A 21,971-nucleotide genomic window follows, 5' to 3' on the forward strand; every position below is an offset into this window, starting at 1 on the left:
ATGATAACACTGGCACAAGATAGCAGTATTACCACTGAAGTGTTTTCAGGAAGACAACTGAATCTTTCTAAGTCAGATTGTATGTAGTTCACCAGTTACCACCCATCAGTTAGTGAGTCAGCATACTAACAGTCACCACACAGAAAACAGAAAGCCAGAACATACCACTGCAATGAAATTTGTTTTTCAATCATATTCCCAGCAAACATGCCCATCATGCCTTCTTGTAGAAGGCACTCACATGTGAGTCACTGCCAATTCTCATCACATGCAACTTTCCCTGTTCATAAGCACATAGTGAACTGCCTGTCTGCTTGTAAAGCAGTAATTAAGTTTCAGCATTGATCCCACCTGCCCCTGAATCATACCATAACCGAATACTCAAATGATGTAGTTTTACTAAATGTCACCCATACCAGAGGTATTATAGGAAGCCAGTGTGGTATAGTGGTTTAGTGTGGATGGACTAGGACTTGGGAGATCAGGGTTCAAATCCCCACTCAATCATGAAGCTCACCTTGGGTCAGTCACAGCATCTGAACCTACCTCACAGGGTTGTTGTAGGCATTAACTGGGGGGGGGGGTGAACCATGTATTCCTTTGAGAAAAAGGTGAGATAAAAATGCAACAAATAAACTCTTGTGCCTACCTGCTTAAGAAAGCTGGAGGAGCCAGCCAGATGGAGATGTGAGTCGCCAACCTGGCAACCAGAGATCTCCACATGGTTGCAACTGGACCCACAGCAGTTGCAGTCACTGGGGCTGGCTACTGCCATGTTATGCTGCTGTTGAAAAGTAGTAAACTGGCTGCCAGTTAGCTACCAGGCTAAGTTCAAGGTATCAATTCTGATGTATAAAGCCCTATATGGTTTGAGATCAGAATACGTAAATTTAGTTTCATATTGATATACTCAATCAATCACTATGCTCTGCAGGAAAGGACATCCTGAAGATATCATATTATCAGGAGGACCATTCTGCATGATAGAAGAACTGGAGACCCTTCCCATTAAATACTGGACAGGCATAATCTCTGTTGTTTTTTGGAGCCTACTGAAGACCTACCTCTTTCAACAAGCCTTTTAAGTAGAAATTTTAATACTCCCTTGTTCATCACGTAACCATTTTAGATACTTCATAATAAATTTATGCATAAATAATTTATAAACATGTCAAGTGAACAATGAGTGATTATTTATTGAATTTCTATCCTGCCCATCACCCCAAAGTTTCCTAGACACCAAACACACAAGCAATAAAACAATTAAAACATATTAACAACAGCTCCAGTTACAGAAACAGACTGGGAAATATAACTGTCAACAAGTTTGCAATATAATAATATACTTCATAATAGTTTATAGAATATAAGAAGTGATATACAACTAAGTCCTACTCAGCAGATCGACTGAAATTAATGAATGTAATTTTACTTAAGTCCATTGATATTAATGTGTCTACTCTAAGCATGAGTAATACTGGATATCCCCCAAGGTCCCCCAAGCGTATTACACTCTGGAAGGACTAGGGTATATTTTATCCACAGTAGAGAAGAAAAATTCATTACCTAGCTTAATTCATCAATAGTGACCCAACTATTAGATTGGAAGGGTAGCTTTAGTTTATAGAGTAACTCCACTTTGCAGCCATGGGGTGTGGGGAATGTCAGCTAAAATAAGAGCGTTTAGTATAAATGAATTTCATGGTTTTAACATACTGATGAGTTTGAGGACATTAGCCTTTGGGGCAAACAGACCACTTTCTCAGGAAGCAAGCAAACAATGAATCTGAACATAGTAGCACGTAAGGAACTGGCATTTATTTCAAGGACAGTTGTATTAGAATCTTATTAGGGGCTAGGTAAGGAAATGAAGTTAACACCATGATTTCAAAGTAATTTCCACTCTGAATTTTCTTGCCAGAGGCCACTAAATCATTATTCCCTTTTAAAGGATATTAGAAGATTACAACAAATCCTTTCTAATATAAATCCCATTCTCTACTTAGCTACACAATAACAGAACATAAAATCATTTCCCATAATATCAGCACAGACACAAGGAAACACTCACCCCCTAATTCAAATACTAGGAATATTTCTAGTGCCAGGACCTTGGGCAAATAATAATCCTCTAAACTCTGTCACAAGTTGTTGAAAAAATAAACAATCCCATCAATGCCACCCTAAGCCCTTGGGAGATGACATTTAATAGCTTAAGAAGAGCCTACTAGATCAAGCTAATGATCCATCCAGTCCAGCTTCCTCTTCTCACACTGGCCAACCATATGCCTATAGGAAGCCAGCAAGCATGACTTGAGCACAAGAGAACTGTCCCCTTCCTGTGGTTTTCAGCAACTGTTTTTTTATTTATTTAAGCTTTATTCAACACTTTCACAACCAGTTTAAAAACATTCCAAGAATCATAACAAAAGGTCAATGACAAAAAGTCAAAAATCAATAATCAAACAATAATCAAAATCAAAAAAAGAAAAAGAAAAAAGATGTGTGTGTGTTGTGTGTGTATGTGTGTGTGTGTATATATACACACACACACACACACATACCACACACACACACACACACACACACACATATGTATACATGTATGCATTTTCAGCAACTGTTATTCAGAAGCTTATTGCTTCTGACTCTGGAGCAAGAGCATAGGCTTTATGGCTACTAGCCACTGATAGCCTGATCCTCCATCAATTTGTCTAATCTTCTTTTAAAGCCATCCAGGTTGGTTGCCAAAACTACCTCCTTCACTGCATTAATAGTACTTTCTTTTGTGTGTCCTGAATCTTCAGCTTCATTGGATGTCCATGAATTTAGTGCAGAGAGGAAGAAAAACTTTTCTTTATCCACTTTCTCCATATGAATAAATGTACAGTACGATCACATCTTGTGCGCAATTTGCTTGCACAATTTTCAACCTTGCATAGACGAAATCCACAAATTCAATGCAACTGGAGAGCTTAAAAGCTCATTTTGTGTCAGGTTTTCCCAACATGGAAAAAGCTTTTGAACTCTCAGACTTGCTTAATGGGCTCTGGGAGTCTGGGATATTCTCAAGTGGGTTCTGGGCTGCTCTCGCGGGAACTTGTAAATATGAGAACACCCCAGAGGTCAGTAAATAAGGCTTGGAAGGCAAAGACTGTTAGGGGGGACAGTTCCAAGGGATTGTTCAGGTATAACATTTTTGCATATACACACCATCCCTGGAATATTACTTTCATGCAAGAAATGATAGTACTGTACACTTCTATACCATTGCTGCTTACTCACCTTTTCTCTAACTTTAAAAAGCCCCCCTATTCTGTTACCTTTCCTCACAAGCGAGTCTCTGTTCTCTTGATAATTTTTATTGCCTCTTTTGGAACACTTACCAACTCTACAATATCCTTTTTGAGGTGTGCTGACCAAAACTGTACACAGTACAGTATTCCAAATCCAATCACACCATACATTTGCATAATGGCGGTCCGCCCCATCCCCCAATTCAGTTCCTAATGATCCCTTGCATGGAATTTTCCTTGGTTCACAGCTGCTGCATGCTGGGTCAAATGCTCATTGAAGCAGCTATTACAACTCCAAGGTCTAACTCCTGGTCGACCCATGAATGCATATGTCAAATTAAGCTTTTTTGCCTACATGCACTATTTACACTTGTTTACATTGAATTGCATTTTGCCATTTAAAGTCTATTCACTCAGTTTGGAGAAGTCTTTTGGAGTTTTTTACAGTCCCTTTTTAATGACCCTGAACAATTCAGTACCATCAACAACCCATTGCCAGCTTCTGCTTACCTCTAATTGTAGATCATTACCAAACAGTTTAAAAAGCAGAACTTCCATACTGATCTGTGAGGGACATTTCCTTCGTCCCCTCTGTTGGGAGAATTGTCCATTTATTCCACTCTCTGTTCTAGTGCTTAATAGGCTGGGTGGTTGTTTTTTAATTCTTCACAAATAAGGAAGTTTGTATTTATTAAATACTGATGACATTTCTACAATAGAGAAAGCATTCCTTTATTTTTGTTTGAATTTTTAAAATGAAACATCATATTAACAGGAAAAATACTTCCAAAGCGTAACTATATGATCAAACATGTTGATTACTGGATGATCAGTTGGTGGCTGATGTTAAGCAACAGAAAATGTATTGTTAATAGGTAAAGGTAAAGGGACCCCTGACCATTAGGTCCAGTCGTGTCCAACTCTGGGGTTGCGGAGCTCATCTTGCGTTACTTGGCCGAGGGAGCCGGCGTACAGCTTCCGGGTCATGTGGCCAGCATGACAAAGCCGCTTCTGGCGAACCAGAACAGCACATGGAAACGCTGTTTACCTTCCCGCCAGAGCAGTACCTATTTATCTACTTGCACTTTGACGTGCTTTCAAACTGCTAGGTGGGCAGGAGCAGGGACCGAGCAATGGGAGCTCACCCCATCGCGGGGATTCGAACCACCGACCTTCTGATCAGCAAGCCCTGGGCTCTGTGGTTTAACCCACAGCGCCACCCACGTCCCTGTATTGTTAGTACTATCTTTCAAAATGATGAGTTTTATTATTTAATAAGTTGGAGTTGGTAGGTTTGACAGAACTGAAGTGTATTGGAATAATTATAATTGTTTTATGTTGAGATACACTATAATGAAGTATCATTACTGGAAAAGTACCCTAATGTGTGAAGTCAAACATTTCCATGTTTAATAATAATAATAATAATAATAATTTTATTTATACCCCGCCCTTCCCAGCCAGAGGACCGGGCTCAGGGCGGCTACATCAATTAAAATCACAACAAAAAACATAAAAACGATCAATTTAAAATAACAGATTAAAATACAAATTTAAAATTCAATTAAAACTGCAGGTCTCAATTTCAAAATAACCCACCAATAAAAGATGAAGCATAAATATTAAACAGAAACCAACCCAAAGGCCAGGTGGAACAGCTCCGTCTTGCAGGCCCTGCGGAAAGATGCCAAATCCCGCAGGGCCCTGGTCTCCCGTGATAGGCTGTTCCACCAGTCGGGGCCAATATTGAGAAGGCCCTGGCCCTAGTTGAGGCCAACCTAACGTCTTTGTTGCTCGGGACCTCCAAAAGATTATCACTTGAGGACCTTAAGGTCCTACATGGAACATACCAGGAGAGGCGGTCCTTAAATACGAGGGTCCCAAACCGCATAGGGCTTTAAAGGTCAAAACCAGCACCTTAAACCTGATCCTGTACTCACCGGGAGCCAGTGCAGCTGGTAAAGCACTGGATGAATGTGGTCCCGCGGCCAAAGACCCGGTAAGGAGCCTCGCCGCGGCATTCTGCACCCGCTGGAGTTTCTGGGTCAGCTTTAGGGGCAGCCCCGCGTTAGAGCGAGTTACAATAGTCAAGTCTGGAGGGTGACCGTCGCATGGATCACTGTGGCCAGATCAGGGCGAGAGAGGTAGGGGCCAACTGCTTAATACGGCGGAGATGGAAAAATGCCACCTTTGCTGTGATTGCAACCTGTGCCTCCATAGAAAGAGAGGCATCAAAGGTTACGCCCAAACTCTTGACGGAAGGCGCTGGCACTAGTTGGGGCCCCCGCAAGAGATGGGAGTTGGCCTCCCAACCCCATGTCGTCCCGACCCAGCCAGAGGACCTCTGTCTTCGAAGGGTTTAACTTCAACGGCTCCCACGCATCCATTGCAGCCACAGCCTCCAAGAACCTGGCCAGTGTGTCTGGGACCGAGTCAGGGCGGCCGTCCATCAACAGAAAAGCTGGTGTCATCAGCATATTGATGACAGCCCAGCCCGAAACTCCGGGACAATCTGGGCAAGAGGGCGCATAAGATATTAAAAAGCATCGGGGAAAGGATTGTGCCCTGCGGAACTCCACACACCAAGGAGTGTCGCGGCGACAATTCCCTCCCTAGCACCCACTCTCTGTCCCCGACCTGAGATAAAGGAGCGCAGCCATTGTCGGACTGTGCCCTGAATCCCCACGTCGGCAAGGCGGTGGTCTAAAAGATCGTGGTCGACCATATCGAAGGCTGCTGACAAATCTAAAAGAATCAGCAAGCCCGAACCGCCTCGATCCAGCTGTCTACGAAGATCATCTGTTAGCGCCACCAAAGCTGTCTCGGTCCCATAACCAGGGCGGAAGACGGACTGAAACGGATCCAGAGCCAATGTTTCATCCAGAAATCCGCTAAGCTGTTCAGCAACCGCTCTCTCATTACCTTACCCAGGTACGGAAGATTCGAAAACTGGGCGGGTAATTGGATAGATCTAAAGGATTAATTTATACTATTAGATGAAGCATGCTGCCATACTGCAGGTCAGCACAGAGAAGTTACAAAAGGAAAAGGAAAAAGCCAAATAGCCAAATAGATGTATCCAGTGCTTTTTTTCTTCTTTGGGGGGGGGTGCGGGTACGCATACCCCTAAACATTTTGTGAATCTATGTTTGGCCTCATTGAGGGGCAGTATTTCAATATAAGTAGGAAAATGAGAGTACCCCTAAACATTTTTTTAAGAAAAAAATATCACTGGATGTGGTATATCTTGTTCTTTTCACCAGCTAGACAAAGGAACTCAAAAGCCTCCAACATCTGGTTTATAACTATAAGAAATACACCCAACTGTATGTATAACATGACAGAAGCAGCCAGAAGGGATGGAGGGATTTGTAATGTTGTGTTGACCATTACAACAAATGCTTTCAATATAGAAACTAGCAAGGAAATGCATTTGATTTTTTTCAGTCTGTAAAAGTGGTGTAACATAGAATTATAATTAAAACCTATTAAAATTGCTTTCCACTAATCTATAAATAAATGAAATAGCGTAACTCAGTGAGGTAGGTAGGAAGAATGAATGAATAGAAGTCTGCAGATGAATTGCAATGTTTTCCCTGAAGCACTTATTCATGGCAAGACCACCATGATTGCCAGCTGGCATTCTGCCATACATCTGGACAACAAACCACGCAGGAATAGCCAAACGTTCCTCACAGCTCTGGAATAATGTCACTCAAGAGGAGACATTTTGACTACTAAGAATGGAAGATTAAGTAGGTTTTCTTTAGTGAAAAGACAGCAAAGGGATTCCTCAAAGGAAAACACTATTGTTACAGCATCTTGTCTTGAAAAGAAAAGATAAACAGTTTCAGAACATCGTGTTCCTTCAAGCAGAAGTCATTTGACCACCAAGTACACAGCAGTCTCCCAATGAGCACCTACTTGCCAGCTTATCAAGAAAAAAATGGATTTAGGGCACATATGTAAAGTGAAATTGCCAAGAGTAACATCAAACTCCATTTCCTTTCCTGGATTTTCCACAGTTCAGCTTTCCAAAGACTGTTGCCTCATATCTATTGGATTTATAGATTTTCTCTCATGCCGAATAACAGCAATCATAAACAGATAGGCTATCTCCTGTTCCCAAAGAGTTAATATTCATCCTACATAGGGGGAAATGGAGGGGAAGCTAGGGAAAACCCAAGGCCTTTGAAATACTGAATGAGGTGTTGAAAGTATCCCCCACTCAATAGCAAACCATGGCAACATTTTTAAAGCAATAGAACTAGTGGGGTATTTCTACTTCTGGTGGAATTAATTACATAGTAATTTACATACAAGAGGATACGGTAACTGAAAGAAGATTGAAGGACTGAGTGAGAAGCTAGGAGGATGTTTTCTTGCCTTATTCATGTTTTGGTATTTGTACATTTAATGAAGCCTTAGCTGAAAGTTTCCAGAACCTGATCATAATGGTTATAAAGTGTAAGGCTACAGAGAGCTAAAAGGAATAGCTTAATTATATAACACACAACTTCACCCTTCCAAGGCAGCATGCCTGCATCGTCTTGTACAAATACATCAACTATTAACTTGGGCAGCCAAAGAGTTAAGAGTCTGATTTGTATTGACAAGTAGGTTGGACAGCTGGAACTCTGCGCATGTCCTGAAACCGTGTGAAAGAATGGCTTTGCTCTGAGTGTGTTATTGTGGTAAATCAGGGCAAGTTCAAATTGTGTGAGTTAGTGCTGGTATAAGGACATGCCTGCCACAAGGAGGAGACTGCAATTGCACTAATTAATTCTGGAATCTAGTGCCATATCTAATGCACACAACACCTATAATTCAGCCATTAGTCAAATCATCTCCAGAAAATGACTAGAGCCAGCTGGCAGCATATCTTGGCTTAATTAAATCCAACTACTCTGTTTTTTGCATTTCCTGAAAGTACAAGTATGTCCCTCTTGTAGCAAGAGCAAGATCACCTTACGGGAATTAATTTTGAGAGGGTGAATGTACCTGTGACTTGGCTTTAGCCCCGTATCATGACACTTAATGGACATGACTCAGAATGACCCATAAGCTTTGCAAAAAGCTTTTTCCTATTCAGGTGAAGGTTATATGATACATTTTTCTTGTAACTGGGGGGCATGGCATCCCCTGCATATTCAGCTCTTTGGAATCAGTCCTAGAGGCTGCTCAATGCCACTCTTTCAGACATGCTATAAACTCAGGCCCTGGAGCCAAATGTAGCCCTCCAGATTCTCTGTTTGGACATTGGGAGACGCCACAGGATACACCCCGCCTCCCAAAGGCCCCACTCCCCTTGACTGCTTTTGTATGGCTTGAATGTGTACTGAACTGTGATAATGCCTCTTGCTTTTCTGGAAGGAAATGCAAGTGGGTATGCATTCTCTTTCTTCTTAACCTTAGCTAGATTGCTTTCCTTGCCCCTGCTTTGTTGAATGTTCTTCGAAGCTGCCCTAATGCCATTTCCCAAGTTGAAGGATACAGGCACTTTGAAGTAATGATATACATCCAGAAAATTGGATAGCAGAATATTTTTATCTACTAAAAATTGCATTCACTGTAGGCTTTTTGCAATAAGTTTGTATTAAAACCTAAGGAAGGTTAAAGATGAGTCTGAAAGCAGTGCTTCGAGAAGGCCAGTAGCAATAAAATGCACTCTCTAGAAATCTTCATGTCCGCCTTATGTCAAAGTTTGCTTGTACAGTGGTGCCTTGGTTCTTGAACAGAATACGGTTCCAGGAGTCCGTTCGACTCCCGAAACCATTCAAAACCAGAAAACGGGAGCTGATTTGTTTGGGAGCCAAGACGTTTGAGATCCAAGGTACGACTGAACTGGCCATTGCGTTATTGGTTATTCCACAAGCTCAGCTGCCTGTTTGTCTTTTACGCTATATGCATTCAATTGTGGTTTGGGGATGATGATAACACATACAAACAAGAGAGTACTACTAGGAACAAAACTGAATTGAACTGCCTTACCACCATGAGTGAAATGAAGTAGGAGTTAAACTTCAAAAAGTGATAATCTCTCACTTCCTTTCTCAAGGACTTATCACTTACTGTATATCCTCACATACTGTAATTGCCAGTACATCTAGCCAGATCTATCAGTTTTAGTATTTCAGGATACAAACCACAATACCTCTTCATACCAAAACTGTATTTTCACATGCCTTGCACAACCAGTAGTATAGGTGTGTCACAGAAAATACAGGTACCTTTGCTTCCAGCACTGTTCTGTGCTCATTTTGGGGAAGCATGCTGTACAAGATACATAGCTTGTACCAGTTCCAACACTCATGAAGAGACCCAGGAGCCATAAATATTCATATATTCATATAGAGGCAAGGATGTATGAAAGAGCAGACACACTGGGTCAGAACACTGCTCCATCCAGTTCAGCCTCCAACAATAAGCTTCTGAGCTTCAGTACTTTTATTTATCCAAACTATATACTCAGACACTAACTACATATTAAATACTATTCAAGTCATATAATATATATATATATATATATATATAATCTATATATATATCTATATATATATATATATATTTCTGTACCTGAAATTGAACTCTGCCAGTTTGCAACAGAAGGCAAGCATTCTTTTAATCCTTAGTGATGAAATGTGCAGGACTTCCTCCCCAATACATTTTGCTATATTAAATGCTTGCTTCCCTCAAAATTCCTCTGATATGGAAAGCCCTACATTCACTATTTAAACTTCATTTTAGGCAAAACTTGAAGGAAACTCATTTATCTTATTTCAAATATTTTTAGGCTGCCCTTTATAAACATGATCAGGGCAATGCACAGAATTAAAATATATGTCATCATTAAGACAAAGCAGAAACAAAACAGCACAGTGAAGCTCAGTACAAAAAAAAAAAGTTTGAACCAGGAATGGGCAGCACACCAACAACAGACAACGTAACAAGACTTAACAAAGCCTGGAAAGAAGGAAGTTTTTCAAAGATTTTAACAAAAAAAAGTTGAATTGATTTCTTCATATTGAACCATTTTATGTTCCTGTCTCTTTCTTTTCCTGTTCTCTGAAGGCGGCAACCATTGTGCATTAAGCCACAACCCCTGTTGGCAATCATTTTGTGACCAGTGTCCTTGGCACTTCCTCAAAATTCCAAATCTGTCCCAGACCCAAAAAGGTTGGCAACAGTAACTAATGGAAAATATATTCAAACACATCTACCTTTTAAATTTAGTTTTCCTACCCCACAATACTAAAAAGCATGGTACAATGTTGTTGTTTTTCCTTGTGAGGTACACTAGGATGAGAAGAATTTGCCCCAAAGATATCTAAACAACTCCATGTTGTGTAGATTTTATCTAGAATAATGTGACCATACCAAACTCTTCAATATGCCAGCATGTCACCATTGCAGACAAAACCGAACAGACAATTCAATATCTATTTTTAGAGTTATAAAAATGCACACAAAACTTCAACTTTCCATTGTCTGCTTATCTGTCTGAGACGGATAAGTTTTACTGTGCTCTTTGAAGGGCTGATTCCTACATTTTTCTTCACATACAGGTGTACAAAAACTAAAGGATGTGAAGGCCTGGGAAACCCCGCAAGGGGGGGAGAATCCAGTTTCTTTCTGGAATTTTACATCTCTAGGAAAAAGAGTACAGAACAAGAATACCTTTATTTATTTATTTTTAATGCTAACCTATTCCAAAAATGTCTTACACACGATGGTGTGGTTTTTCGTACACAGACTTTCCTACATTGTGTTAGGAAAATGCCTATGTTAGGTGGCCTTAGTATCAATTAAAATTGTGAAAGACATTTGAATACTATTAGAAGCATGAAAATATTAGAAAGCTGCAATATTTTATTCTATTCTTTGTGCTAAGTGTTTCTCCCCTTCCTGAGATCCTGGAGTACTGCAAAATCTATTGAGGAGCCACTAAGCTGTTGCCACATTTACACAACATGTATGGTAATATACTTTTTGCAGGTTTTAAAGAAGCAATAGGCAACTGGCCACCATAAAAATAAAGAAATATCAATGTGTATTATTACAAGTTCATTTTATATCATAAACCACTAGCTCACATTTTAAAGTCACTGTCATATATACCTGTATAACCCACGATCCATACTTTTTGTCCTTACCTTGCCTCCCTCTCTTTCAAAGTCAACGTACTCTCGGGTTGGTGTCTGCCGTTGCTCCCCTTGCCAGCGGCCGGAAAAACTGGAGAGACAGATTGTTCCTGTGGCCACAAAAGCCTTTTAGAAAAATCATACAAACAGGATCAGGGGAGCAAGACATTACATAAATTATGCAGGCAGAAATTTATTTTTACATCAGTTTATGTCTTTAAAGCTGAGCAGCACTAAGAATGCTCAAAGTAAAAAAAACACGCACTCATCATTTTTCTTAAATATTAAGTTACAAACATCTGATTTCATTTTGACAACATTTGCCATTGGCTGTCTCAGATATAAGATACAACACATAATCAATACTTTACTTTCTGAAAATTCTACACTGGTTTACAGTGCAAGTCTGACTAAGTGGTTTGAATGTTTCAAGGGGTGCTTATATTTTAAATGCAACTTATAAGTAAAAAGCCTTAACTCTGCACAGTTGTATAATGGGGGAAACTCAATGTGAAGCAAAGTTTGTGAATTCTCATTTGAAAAGAAAATGTATCTCAAGCAGTCTCCATCTCCAGCAACAAATGAACACACACAGATTAATGTACACCATACAAACTCACTAGAGGAAGTACAGCAGTAGGATGGGAAATGAATGTAGATATTGAAAGTAACATTTTGATTCAAACGTTGCAGCTGCAGATAGCAGCCAAGAACATTTCTTAATGTTTTGTTAGAAGCCAGTCTTTATAGGCAGCCACTGTCTTTTTTAAACTAAAAAACCCAACTGTATTGAATAACACAACTAATAAATTCCTGATTTTGAATGTACTTCTCAATGATTTTTTTAATACACATCACTATTTTGGTTTTTAAAAGAGATTAATATTTTGTTCCATCATCATCTACTTTCCTAATGTGGTGACCCAATCAAAGAACCACCAATGCCTAAAGAATTGACTGCTATAATAATTAAAAGTTCACATTTAAATATCAGCCATTCTTTATTTCAGCATTCATTAAATACTGAACACCTTTCAAATTCATGGCTATGGATCCCAGCCAATAAAGACTGTTATAGGAAGGTAGTAAAAAATCTGCAATTCTCCTAAGATTCAGCTATAGTTAACAGGGATATGAAATATAAATGTTATTACTGTAATGATAAATTTTCAAGTTATGTCCCAATTTAATAACTGACAGCCACCAGAAATATTCTATCCTACACCAAGTCAATAATTTTAGGTCAAATAATGCCTCGTTATATGGTCCACAACAAAGAGGGAATAGGTGAAATAGCTACTATACCATCAAATCAAGACTACATATCAGGCATCTAATTTCAAAAAAGTTTCAAAATCAATTTTAGGAAGCTCATTAAGAGCACAGAGTATAACTCTTTAGAAGCATTCTAATATACAGTAAAATCTCTGCCAGGATAGGTGGGCACAGATTTCAATGCTAAAAGTAGTCACACTCCTGATCTCCAGTTTGTTAAACTTAACCCCCTCTAATAGCAAATTCAAATGATTGAATCTCTGCACCAGATGCTGAGGTGGGGTGCTAGGTAGTCTGTGTGAATCTTATCAGTTAATTCAATGGCTGAGGGTGACTGAGCCATGCAGTGTTTAAGGGGTGTGTGAGAGAGAAATAGAAGGAGTTTTGGCCTATTTGAGCCCCTGTATCCTAAAGGTGACCATTAGAATTGGGGGAAATGCATGCCATGTTGTTTTAAAAAGCATCCTTCTCAATGCATAATATTCACCCCCAAACCTATGCCAATAAAGCACTTGGGCTCTGGGCTGGCAATATGCTCTGAATACCTTATTAATATATAGTACTGTGAAGGAAAGTTTCAAGAAGGTAAGGAAAAAAAAGGAAGGGCTCTGCAAACTCACGACACCACAGGGCTCCTCTTTGCTGGAGCCTTGAACCAAAGCATTCTTGTTTAGGACTGAGGATATACTTGCAACATTTTGATGCAGGTCTGCACTTTGTAAGATTAAATATTTGAATTTAGTGTTTCAACACAAGTGTATGTAGTATCATTTCATTCAAGTACAGAAAATGACACACTTACTGTAACTTCAATCAGGTTCATAAGCTATTTATTATTTAGATTAAATATTGAGCCATGCCTCAGAATCGGAACACACCCAAGAATCTACTTAGATTGCCAAATGAGGCACATGTGTTACAAGCTGGAGTCTGCAAGCATTCTCAAGGTTCTTGAGAACATGGACAAAAACGTGGCATGAAAGTATTTAATATGTATACACTCTTTGATACAATTCTCTTACATAATACAAATGAGCTGTATTGTAAATATATTGGTATTTTGAATGCCAAGAATGTCACATTAGAATCACTATAATGAGATATTGAATAAATTGCTAATAAGTAACATTTTACCAAATATTTTGTGGGATGTTTATCCCTAAAACAACAAAATCGTAATTAAAATATTAGCCTAAGACTGTCAGTCAATAGCATCTACCCATACAATCTTATTAAAAAACTAGTTGCTGCCTTAGGTCTCTGTGGAAGCTTCGAATAGACGTATCATGCATGAGCTTGACTGATGCAATGGCAGAATTTGCTCAAGAGTAGGTCACAGTTATTATTTAATATGATGGTGACTACTCCTAATTAATGCAACACTCTTTGGTCCATCAGCTATCATCTTTAGTACTTCCCGAAATAATGCTCAGGCCTATTCTTGACACTATTAAGTCTTAGCTTTTTATGCAATCATTTGGAGGTCATCAAACTGAATATTGTTTGATATACTGTGTTTTTACTGAGATTATTATACTCACATTTAACTTACTTAACTTGTGTTGCCCACACTGAGACCTTTGGATTGATACGGTATATGAATACACTTTTAAATAAATATGACTATCATGAGAACCAATAAGCAATTGTACATTGTTACTAGGTATTATGAATATTGTTAGAGCAGATTATAAAACTAATCTACTGTATAATTTTACATTAGCTATCATATGAAGAATTTTATGTGGCTTTGGGGATATGTTATAAAAATAAGAGAGTTCCATTTTGATGTAATGCAGCCTTCTGCAACCTGTACCCACCAGATTTTTCAACTACATCACCCTTCACCCCAAGTACTGTCCATACTGACTGGGGTTCACTGGAGTTGTAGTTCAAATATTCTGGAGGGTACCAGGTTACAGAAGGCTGCTTCAAATGAACTTTAAGGATATCATAAAATATAAAGTTTCCTGCTTATGTTGAGAGGTAATTTTAATGTACTGTACAGCAAACCTAGGATTGTTAACTATTTGCTTTTGCAGAGTCTGATATTTTTTTTTTAATGGAACACTATGCAAAATTTAACATGCTTGACCAACTATGTAGTACAGTGGTACCTCGGGTTACAGACGCTTCAGGTTACAGATGCTTCAGGTTACAGACTCCGCTAACCCAGAAATAGTACCTTGGGTTAAGAACTTTGCTTCAGGATGAGAACAGAAATTGTGCAGCAGCGGTGCAGCAGCAGCGGGAGGCCCCATTAGCTAAAGTGGTACCTCAGGTTAAGAACAGTTTCAGGTTAAGAACGGACCTCCAGAACTAATTAAGTTCTTAACCCGAGGTACCACTGTATTCAAGAGCAAAATATGTTTGTTTTTTGCTTCTTATTATGTTATCTATTTTTGTGTTTTTATATTGTAATCCACCCTGTGGTACTTGGATGAAGGGTGGTTTAGAAATTTAATTAATTAATTGTTAAGTCTGAATGAGTGTCAAGTTAGTTTTGTTAGTTTTGATCATTAAAATAATGTAACGGCTATATTTTGACATCACAATAAACCAGATGTTACTATAACAATGGTTTATTGTGACGGGAACAAGTGTACATAAGCCTCTGGTTTGCACACTCCACCTGTCCCAATTCTCTTCCAACGCAGTCAAAAGGAGATTGGCTTTTACTTTCATTTTTTGGTTATACACAGTTATCATCTCATCCAAACCCTAAACGAACATTTGGTATGAAGTTGGTTTGGTTCTAACAAACTATAGTTAATACTAACCACAGTTTGTTGAGCGTGGACAAAATGGTGACTTGCAGTTAATCAAAATGGAAATGAAAGCTTCCTCCTTGCAACTACACCAGAGGCACCAAGAGAAGGGGAAGTGCATGATCTTGCCTAGGCTCATCCCCATCACAACAAGAAATGGTTTATTGCGACATCCAAACACAGCCAATGTGAGAACTAAAAAGTCAGGCAACGTGTTCAGGACAAAAATTAGAGGATTCAGATCAATGCAATTTCTCTCTAAGGCAAACTATCTAATTTTTTGTTACAACAGATGGGGCTCATAAGAACCAGCTGCAATGGGAATGTTTCTGTCAACTGAAAAGAAAAATCATACTGCTGTTTGAACAGTAGCACTGCACAAGCTAGGATAATTGTGACCATTTATGAACTTAAAATGATAGGGTCCACAGCAGCAGACCCAGCAGCCACAACTCCTAAAGGGTATGCTGTCTTATAATGAAGAACAAGTACTGTACAACACATGTGCTTATTGCCTACCACATCCCAGCCTTCAAACGTGGAATTTTCTCTACCAGTTTCATTACACATAAAAACAATGCACTTGAAGACAATGGTGGATACAAAAATGTCATATTTTAAGTGCCATATTCAAGAAAGTGAACATTGTACAAAATTAGCCAGTAGTGGGTAGTGAGCACACAGGTCTCATTGAAGAAATAAGTAAAAACTAAAAAGGGGGGAGGGGAGAGAAAAAAGAAGTAGTAAAGTAAAAGTTCTAGGCATCAAAATTCCACAGATTGACTTACATTACAGTGCACGATATAAGCAAGCAACCTACTCCCTTGTATAACACAGTTCTAAAACATGAAGAATTAGCTTTTACTACAACAAAGCTCACAAAAGGAATATTTTTAGCTGTAAAACCTAATACAAAATACAACTAAATTGGTAAATATGATTATTGCTGTTTTCCACCATCAAAAAGCTTTTTGTATTTAGTTGCATGCTAAATACTGATAGACAAGAGTTTCTCTTAACAGCTCTTAGTAATCATGCACAGCAGTACTTAAATGTTCCTGCTGAGATAGCCATTACTGAGTGTATATAAATGTAGAGTATGAAACCTTATTTAGTTTAAGCACACAAAATATTCTATTTCTATGTACTTTTTACACTAATTTCCTACTTTATTAAAATTAGATTGTAAGTCTGCAGGTACAGATTTCTCTCTTTCAAAATTTATTGTACAGCACCCAGTAATTTGAGGCATTTTATAACTAAAAACAATCAATAAACCTGCAATTTAAAGAAATCAGGAAGTCTAGTCAAGTTTATTTTCACCTTGAACAGTAAGAAGGACTTTCAAACAGCCAGGATGAAAGCCTTTCTGAAATGAAATGACCAACGGTCTTGAAAGTGCCATGCACATTGATCATGTGAAACGAATAACATTTATAGTCTAGATCTAGGCTTTAGCCATCTAGTCTGTACTTCCCAAATTCCCATACATTTGTGAAGACAGCAGAAAAAAGGGGTTTCCCCCCTCTGTAAGTCCTAGCAGCTCAGACCACTTATTTCATTCTGGCTTGCTAGCATAAGAATATTGGATCTAAACACCATGCAGTTTATGCTTGTTTAAGGTGGGACTAGCTGTGACTCCAAGATGACCAGCGTAGAGGAGTGGAAGACACATAAGTAAACTTTACCAATGTATATATACTTACTATCTCAGATCGTCCATCTCGGCACGCATTCCTGAAACCTGGCCTGTCTTCTTCATGTGGTCTGTCCCTGAAGCCAGTGTATTTAATCTGCAATAAGCACAAGCCAAATCAAAACCTGAATCCTGCCTTCTCTACAATACCAGGAAAGAGATAAGGGCAAGCCTACACAGAAACAAACTGAATACAGTATTCTACTTCCAGAGAGGCTGAGAAGAGGGTGCTCTCCTCCCCAAGAAATACTTCTGTACACAATTCAATTTGACATTATTTTAAAAGCCACACTATGATCCCCAGCTTTTATTTGCCCACCTTTGAATAAAAGTGCTAAGAGCAAAATATTCATAGAAAATGAAATGGAAAAGGACAAGCAAAGAAATGTTATTGGGGAGAGAGATGTCAACATTGTTCATGCAGCAGGCAAAGAATGACAAAAAGGCTCTTCTAAAAATTCAGTACTTGGATAGGATGTATTGACCATTAAATATGTAAGTTCACATCTCCACAGAAATGACAGAAGGCACAAAGAGGACAGCTGACTCGACAACACCATGAACATGTGTGTAAAGAATGCCCATGGTGGAGAGGCACTAAATATTTCACAATTAGTTTGCATCTGAAAAGGAAAGAAAAACAAAACTGCAGTGATGCACTTCCAAGCACTTTAACAAGAATACAAAAATTAGTAGAGCTGCACTCAGATCCTGGAACTTCTTTGTGAACTGCATATTATATATAAGAAAACAATGTAAATGTAGATTTATATAAGAATTATCATGATGCATAGATGCAGCCACAAATGGAAAGCAAGACAAAAGAGATTGCACAATCCAGCACAGAATTTACCATTCAGTTTTGGGGCAGAAGGAAGGAAAAGAGAAAACACAGCAGCAGAAATTAAACGGTTTGTATGTGTGAACTACTCCAGCCTAGAAATTGGAAGCTGAACTTCTAGTTTTAATGGCATTAGTAGCATCTGATGCAATAAATGCCAGATACGGACACTATGAGCACATAATGAGAAAGGGGAAATAAGAGCTGCCAAATGTGCTCCAAATTCAGGAAGTCCCTCCACCGCTGAATATGGAACATGTTCACAAGATCCATGCTAATGAGTATTGTACTGTATAAGTCATATAGGACCTCACTCCAGTTTTCCTCCTTTAAAATGTTAAAACGATACCCCTCTCAAATGAAAAAGGTCAGTATCCCCAACTAATTAGCACTGAACACATTTGCTATGGGGAAATTGAGCTAACCAATGTCCCCTGCAACCATCCTATGCAACCATCCTATGCAAGGTTATTAATCTTTAGCCAAAATTAATCAGTCTGGAATAACTACTGTTTTGCCAGGTTCTACATGCATGTAACCACATATTTGTGTGAAAAGGTGATTAGGGACATAAAATTGCATGTGATCCAGGAACTCCCACCCCCAAAAAATATTTTCCTTGGACGAGTACAAAAGAGTACAAAAGATACAGCATCCTATGGCAGCTGTGCAGACACAATCATAATACTGTATGAATTGTTAAACTCCTCCATGCTGAAACCCACACCCCAAGGCCCTTGCACTCAAACCAGGGCAACTGAACAGCAGTGGGTTTCCTTTTCTTCTTTCACTACATGCTTTGGACAACAAATGTTCAAAATCGCTTATGTGAAATAAGTTGCAACTACATTGTCACTATCTGATAAACTACACCAGTCTGTCCAAAGAACAACTTCCCATTCTTTTTCAGCACATACTTAAGTGTGGCTGGTAACCCATATTAGCAACAGAATTCAAGTCATTATTATCAATTACGAAGAACAAGCAAGGTATATAATACACTACACAAAATGAAGCGGGTGCGTGGAGAATAGAGGTCACTTTTTCCTTTCGGTGTGGAACACAGAGGATAAGAAGGGTCAGTCTGGGTACCCCCGTGATGTTGGGGAGAGCAGACACAGACACACACACACACACACACACACAGTAACTCAAGAAGGACTTTTAGTATCTTTATTTGGTAGTAATCCCCTTCTGATGTATTGGCTGTATAGGAAGTCTCTGCCTTAACAGATATAGGGCTGCATTTCCCTGCCTTCTGCTTACTTGGAAGTAAGCGCTCCCTCTCCCATGCAACCTGAATAGGGTTCAACATCAACACACAATCTTGAAGCATGTGATCCTAGACCTCTCTAGGGTTGGGGCAGCATTCTTGCTACATGCTCATCGGAAAACCCTAGTTGCTGTGGTGGGTTGCTCCAAAGTACTAGGGATAGATACCGGTAGGTTTTTCTCAGTGATGGCTCTATCTTTGGAACTGCCTCCAAAACGCAATGCTGAAAAGGTGCTGCTACTACTATAAAGAACCCAATAATAATCTGAAGGCACTTTCAGTCAAGTCTGTTTTTGGTTCAATAGTACTGTTACTTGGGGCGGGAGGCTGATGTTTCTTTACAAAAGTAAAGTTGCTTTCATGTATTTTCTTCTTTTTTTCCTCCTCTTCCCTTTCAATTCCTTTCCTTTTGGATTGTTTCTTTTAGATTATGAGCCTGAGGGCAGCGACTGTTCTATCAGTGACATTTGTAAACTGCTCTGGGAGTATCTCCTCCCATTGAAAAGTAAGGTTTTTTATTTATTTAAAAAACTAAATTAATTAAGTGTAATTAAAGTATTATTAAGTCTTGTAAATCACCTTGTGATGGCAGCATATTCTGAAAACTGGGCTTTAAAAAAGAAAAAAGAAAAATATTTCAAACGACACAATAATAATGCGTTGGGCTGCCTGGGGAGTGGCTTTCTCTCCCTAAGGGTGCTTCCAAACGGGTGCTTATTGTGGGAACAACGCTCACGCACGCAGGTTTTTCACAGCATCCACACGACGCCGTTGGTATTAAAATGTCACCTTTCTTTAAAAAAAGGAGTGGGTGGGTGCTTCTAGAGAGGGGTAACCATTGCAAAACGGGTCACTCAGTTATAAAAGAGGGGACCTTGACAACAAGTTTTCTTCTTCGATTTATCAGATTCCGCCGCCCCCCTCCTTTGAAGGGTAAATCTGGATTAAGTGGGCACCAACGTGTGCAAGCCACGAGGAGCCCCATCATCCCATAACTAAGACCAAGTTTTGGGTTTGTTTTTTTGTTTGTTTTAAAATCCTGTCTGCGATATTAAACTCCCACCCACCGACCCACCCCGCGCCCCTCTCCGAGAGCAACTCCACAGCAGGACAGCAGAGCTCTGCCATCGCCGGCGCAAAGTTTCCTCCTTGCTCTCCTCCGCCGCCGCCTTCCCTCTCTCCCTCCCTCCCTCTCCGGCGGAGAAGAAGCGGCGCCTGCCCGTCTCCTTCCTCCCGCTCCCTGCTCTCTCCTCTGCCGGCGGAGTCCGCCAGAGGCCGGCTGCCCGCGGAGTCGCCCTCCGTCTCTCTCTCTCTCTCGGTCTCCCTGCTCCACTTCCGCCCCGCGCGCTCTCTCTCTCTCCCTCTCCCTCCCTCACCTCGCACTCTCGGCTCAGCTTCCTGAAGAACTCCTCGTTCTCGAACTTGCTGCGCTGGTCCGGGACGACCCGCGGCATCGTGTGGCCGAGCAGGAAGCGGCGGCTGAGGCGGCGGGCGAGCGGTCTTGGGCAGGAGCGAGCTCGGCGGCGGCGGCAGTAGCAGCAGCGAGAGCCGCCGCCGCGACTGACTGAACTGAAACCGTCCGCTTTTCCCTCAGCGGCGCTCGAGCCCCACCTCCGCCTTTCTTCGTTCACCTCAGGCGAAGCCGGCTTTTGTCGCCGTCGCTGAGGGGAGGAGGAGGAGGGAGGAGGGCGCGGCGGCGGCAGCGGCGCTTCAACGAAGCCCAACTGCTTTTGTATATATACATATATATCTTGTGAGAGTTTTCCCCCCCCCCTCTTTCCCCTCCTCAAGCCGCCGCTTCCGTCTTTCTTTCCCTCCCTCACACAACCCAGAAAGGGGTGGGTGGTGGGTGGGAGAGAGAGAGACGAGAGACTCGACGCGGGCGGGCGGCAAACGGTCGCGTCTCGCCCCGCTGAGGCGTCTCTGGAGCCACTGAGGGAGAAGGAGCGGCGTCTCTCTCTCCCTCCCTCCTCCCGGTTTCTCCTCGCAGCGCGCGAGTGAGAGAGAGAGAGAGCAACTTCCCTCTCGCCCCTCCCCTCCCGGAGTACTCCGGCCAAACACCCTCAACCATTCACAACTAACTGCTCCTAAGGCGAAGGAGCGCGCGGCGTGGGATTTCCCCCCCCTTCCTTTTCCAGACGGGGCTGGCCGAGCGCGCATGCGCCTCCTCCTCTTCCAGGGGTTTAGATGAGGGCGCGAGGGTCCCATTACGAGCACACGCGCGTACTGGTGCTCCTGTCGGAGAAAGTAGGGCTTTGGCGCGGGGGGGGGGGCAGAAGTCCAGCGCCCCCTCCTAACTCATTCAGGAGAGAGAGGGAAGAGGAGGGCTCCCTGCGCTAAATGCAGCGTGGAGCTGGCTGTTGTTATAATTTGTTGCTGTTATATTGTTAGATTATTGGCGTTCCTGCTCCTTGGCTGGGAGGTTTTTAAGCAGAGGTTGAATGGCCATCGGTCAGGGGTTCTTGTTGAGCTGTGATTGCGGCATGGCAGGGGGTTGGACTGGATGACCCCTGGGGTGCCCTACAATGACATGATTCTATGTTAATAATTTGTTTCTTATACCCCGCTTATACTACTACTATCGCAACTATTTTTATTATTGTAGAAATCATGGAAGGTACTCCAAAGGTCATCTAGTCGAACCCCATGCCAATGTAGGTGATGCATATTTGGCATCCGAG

General features: G+C 40.8%; 1 protein-coding gene across 4 annotated transcripts in view; it reads right to left on the reverse strand.

Moving 5' to 3' along the window:
* Nucleotides 1-20,983, reverse strand: part of CBFB (core-binding factor subunit beta) — a 43,769-nt gene extending 22,786 nt beyond the window's left edge. For 2 of the 4 annotated variants that reach the window (XM_033157259.1, XM_033157261.1), the window contains exons 1-3: nt 20,667-20,983; nt 17,187-17,273; nt 11,450-11,563 (exon numbers count right to left, since the gene is read on the reverse strand). In XM_033157259.1, the coding sequence (XP_033013150.1) occupies nt 11,450-11,563; nt 17,187-17,273; nt 20,667-20,744 (279 nt within the window). In that variant the 5' untranslated portion in view covers nt 20,745-20,983. The remainder of the gene's footprint in view (nt 1-11,449; nt 11,564-17,186; nt 17,274-20,666) is intronic. The other 2 variants (XM_033157258.1, XM_033157260.1) reach the window with 1 other exon arrangement.
* Between the last annotated feature and the right edge of the window lie 988 nt (nt 20,984-21,971).

Source organism: Lacerta agilis, chromosome 8, assembly GCF_009819535.1.
Source record: "Lacerta agilis isolate rLacAgi1 chromosome 8, rLacAgi1.pri, whole genome shotgun sequence".
NCBI lineage: Eukaryota > Metazoa > Chordata > Lepidosauria > Squamata > Lacertidae > Lacerta > Lacerta agilis.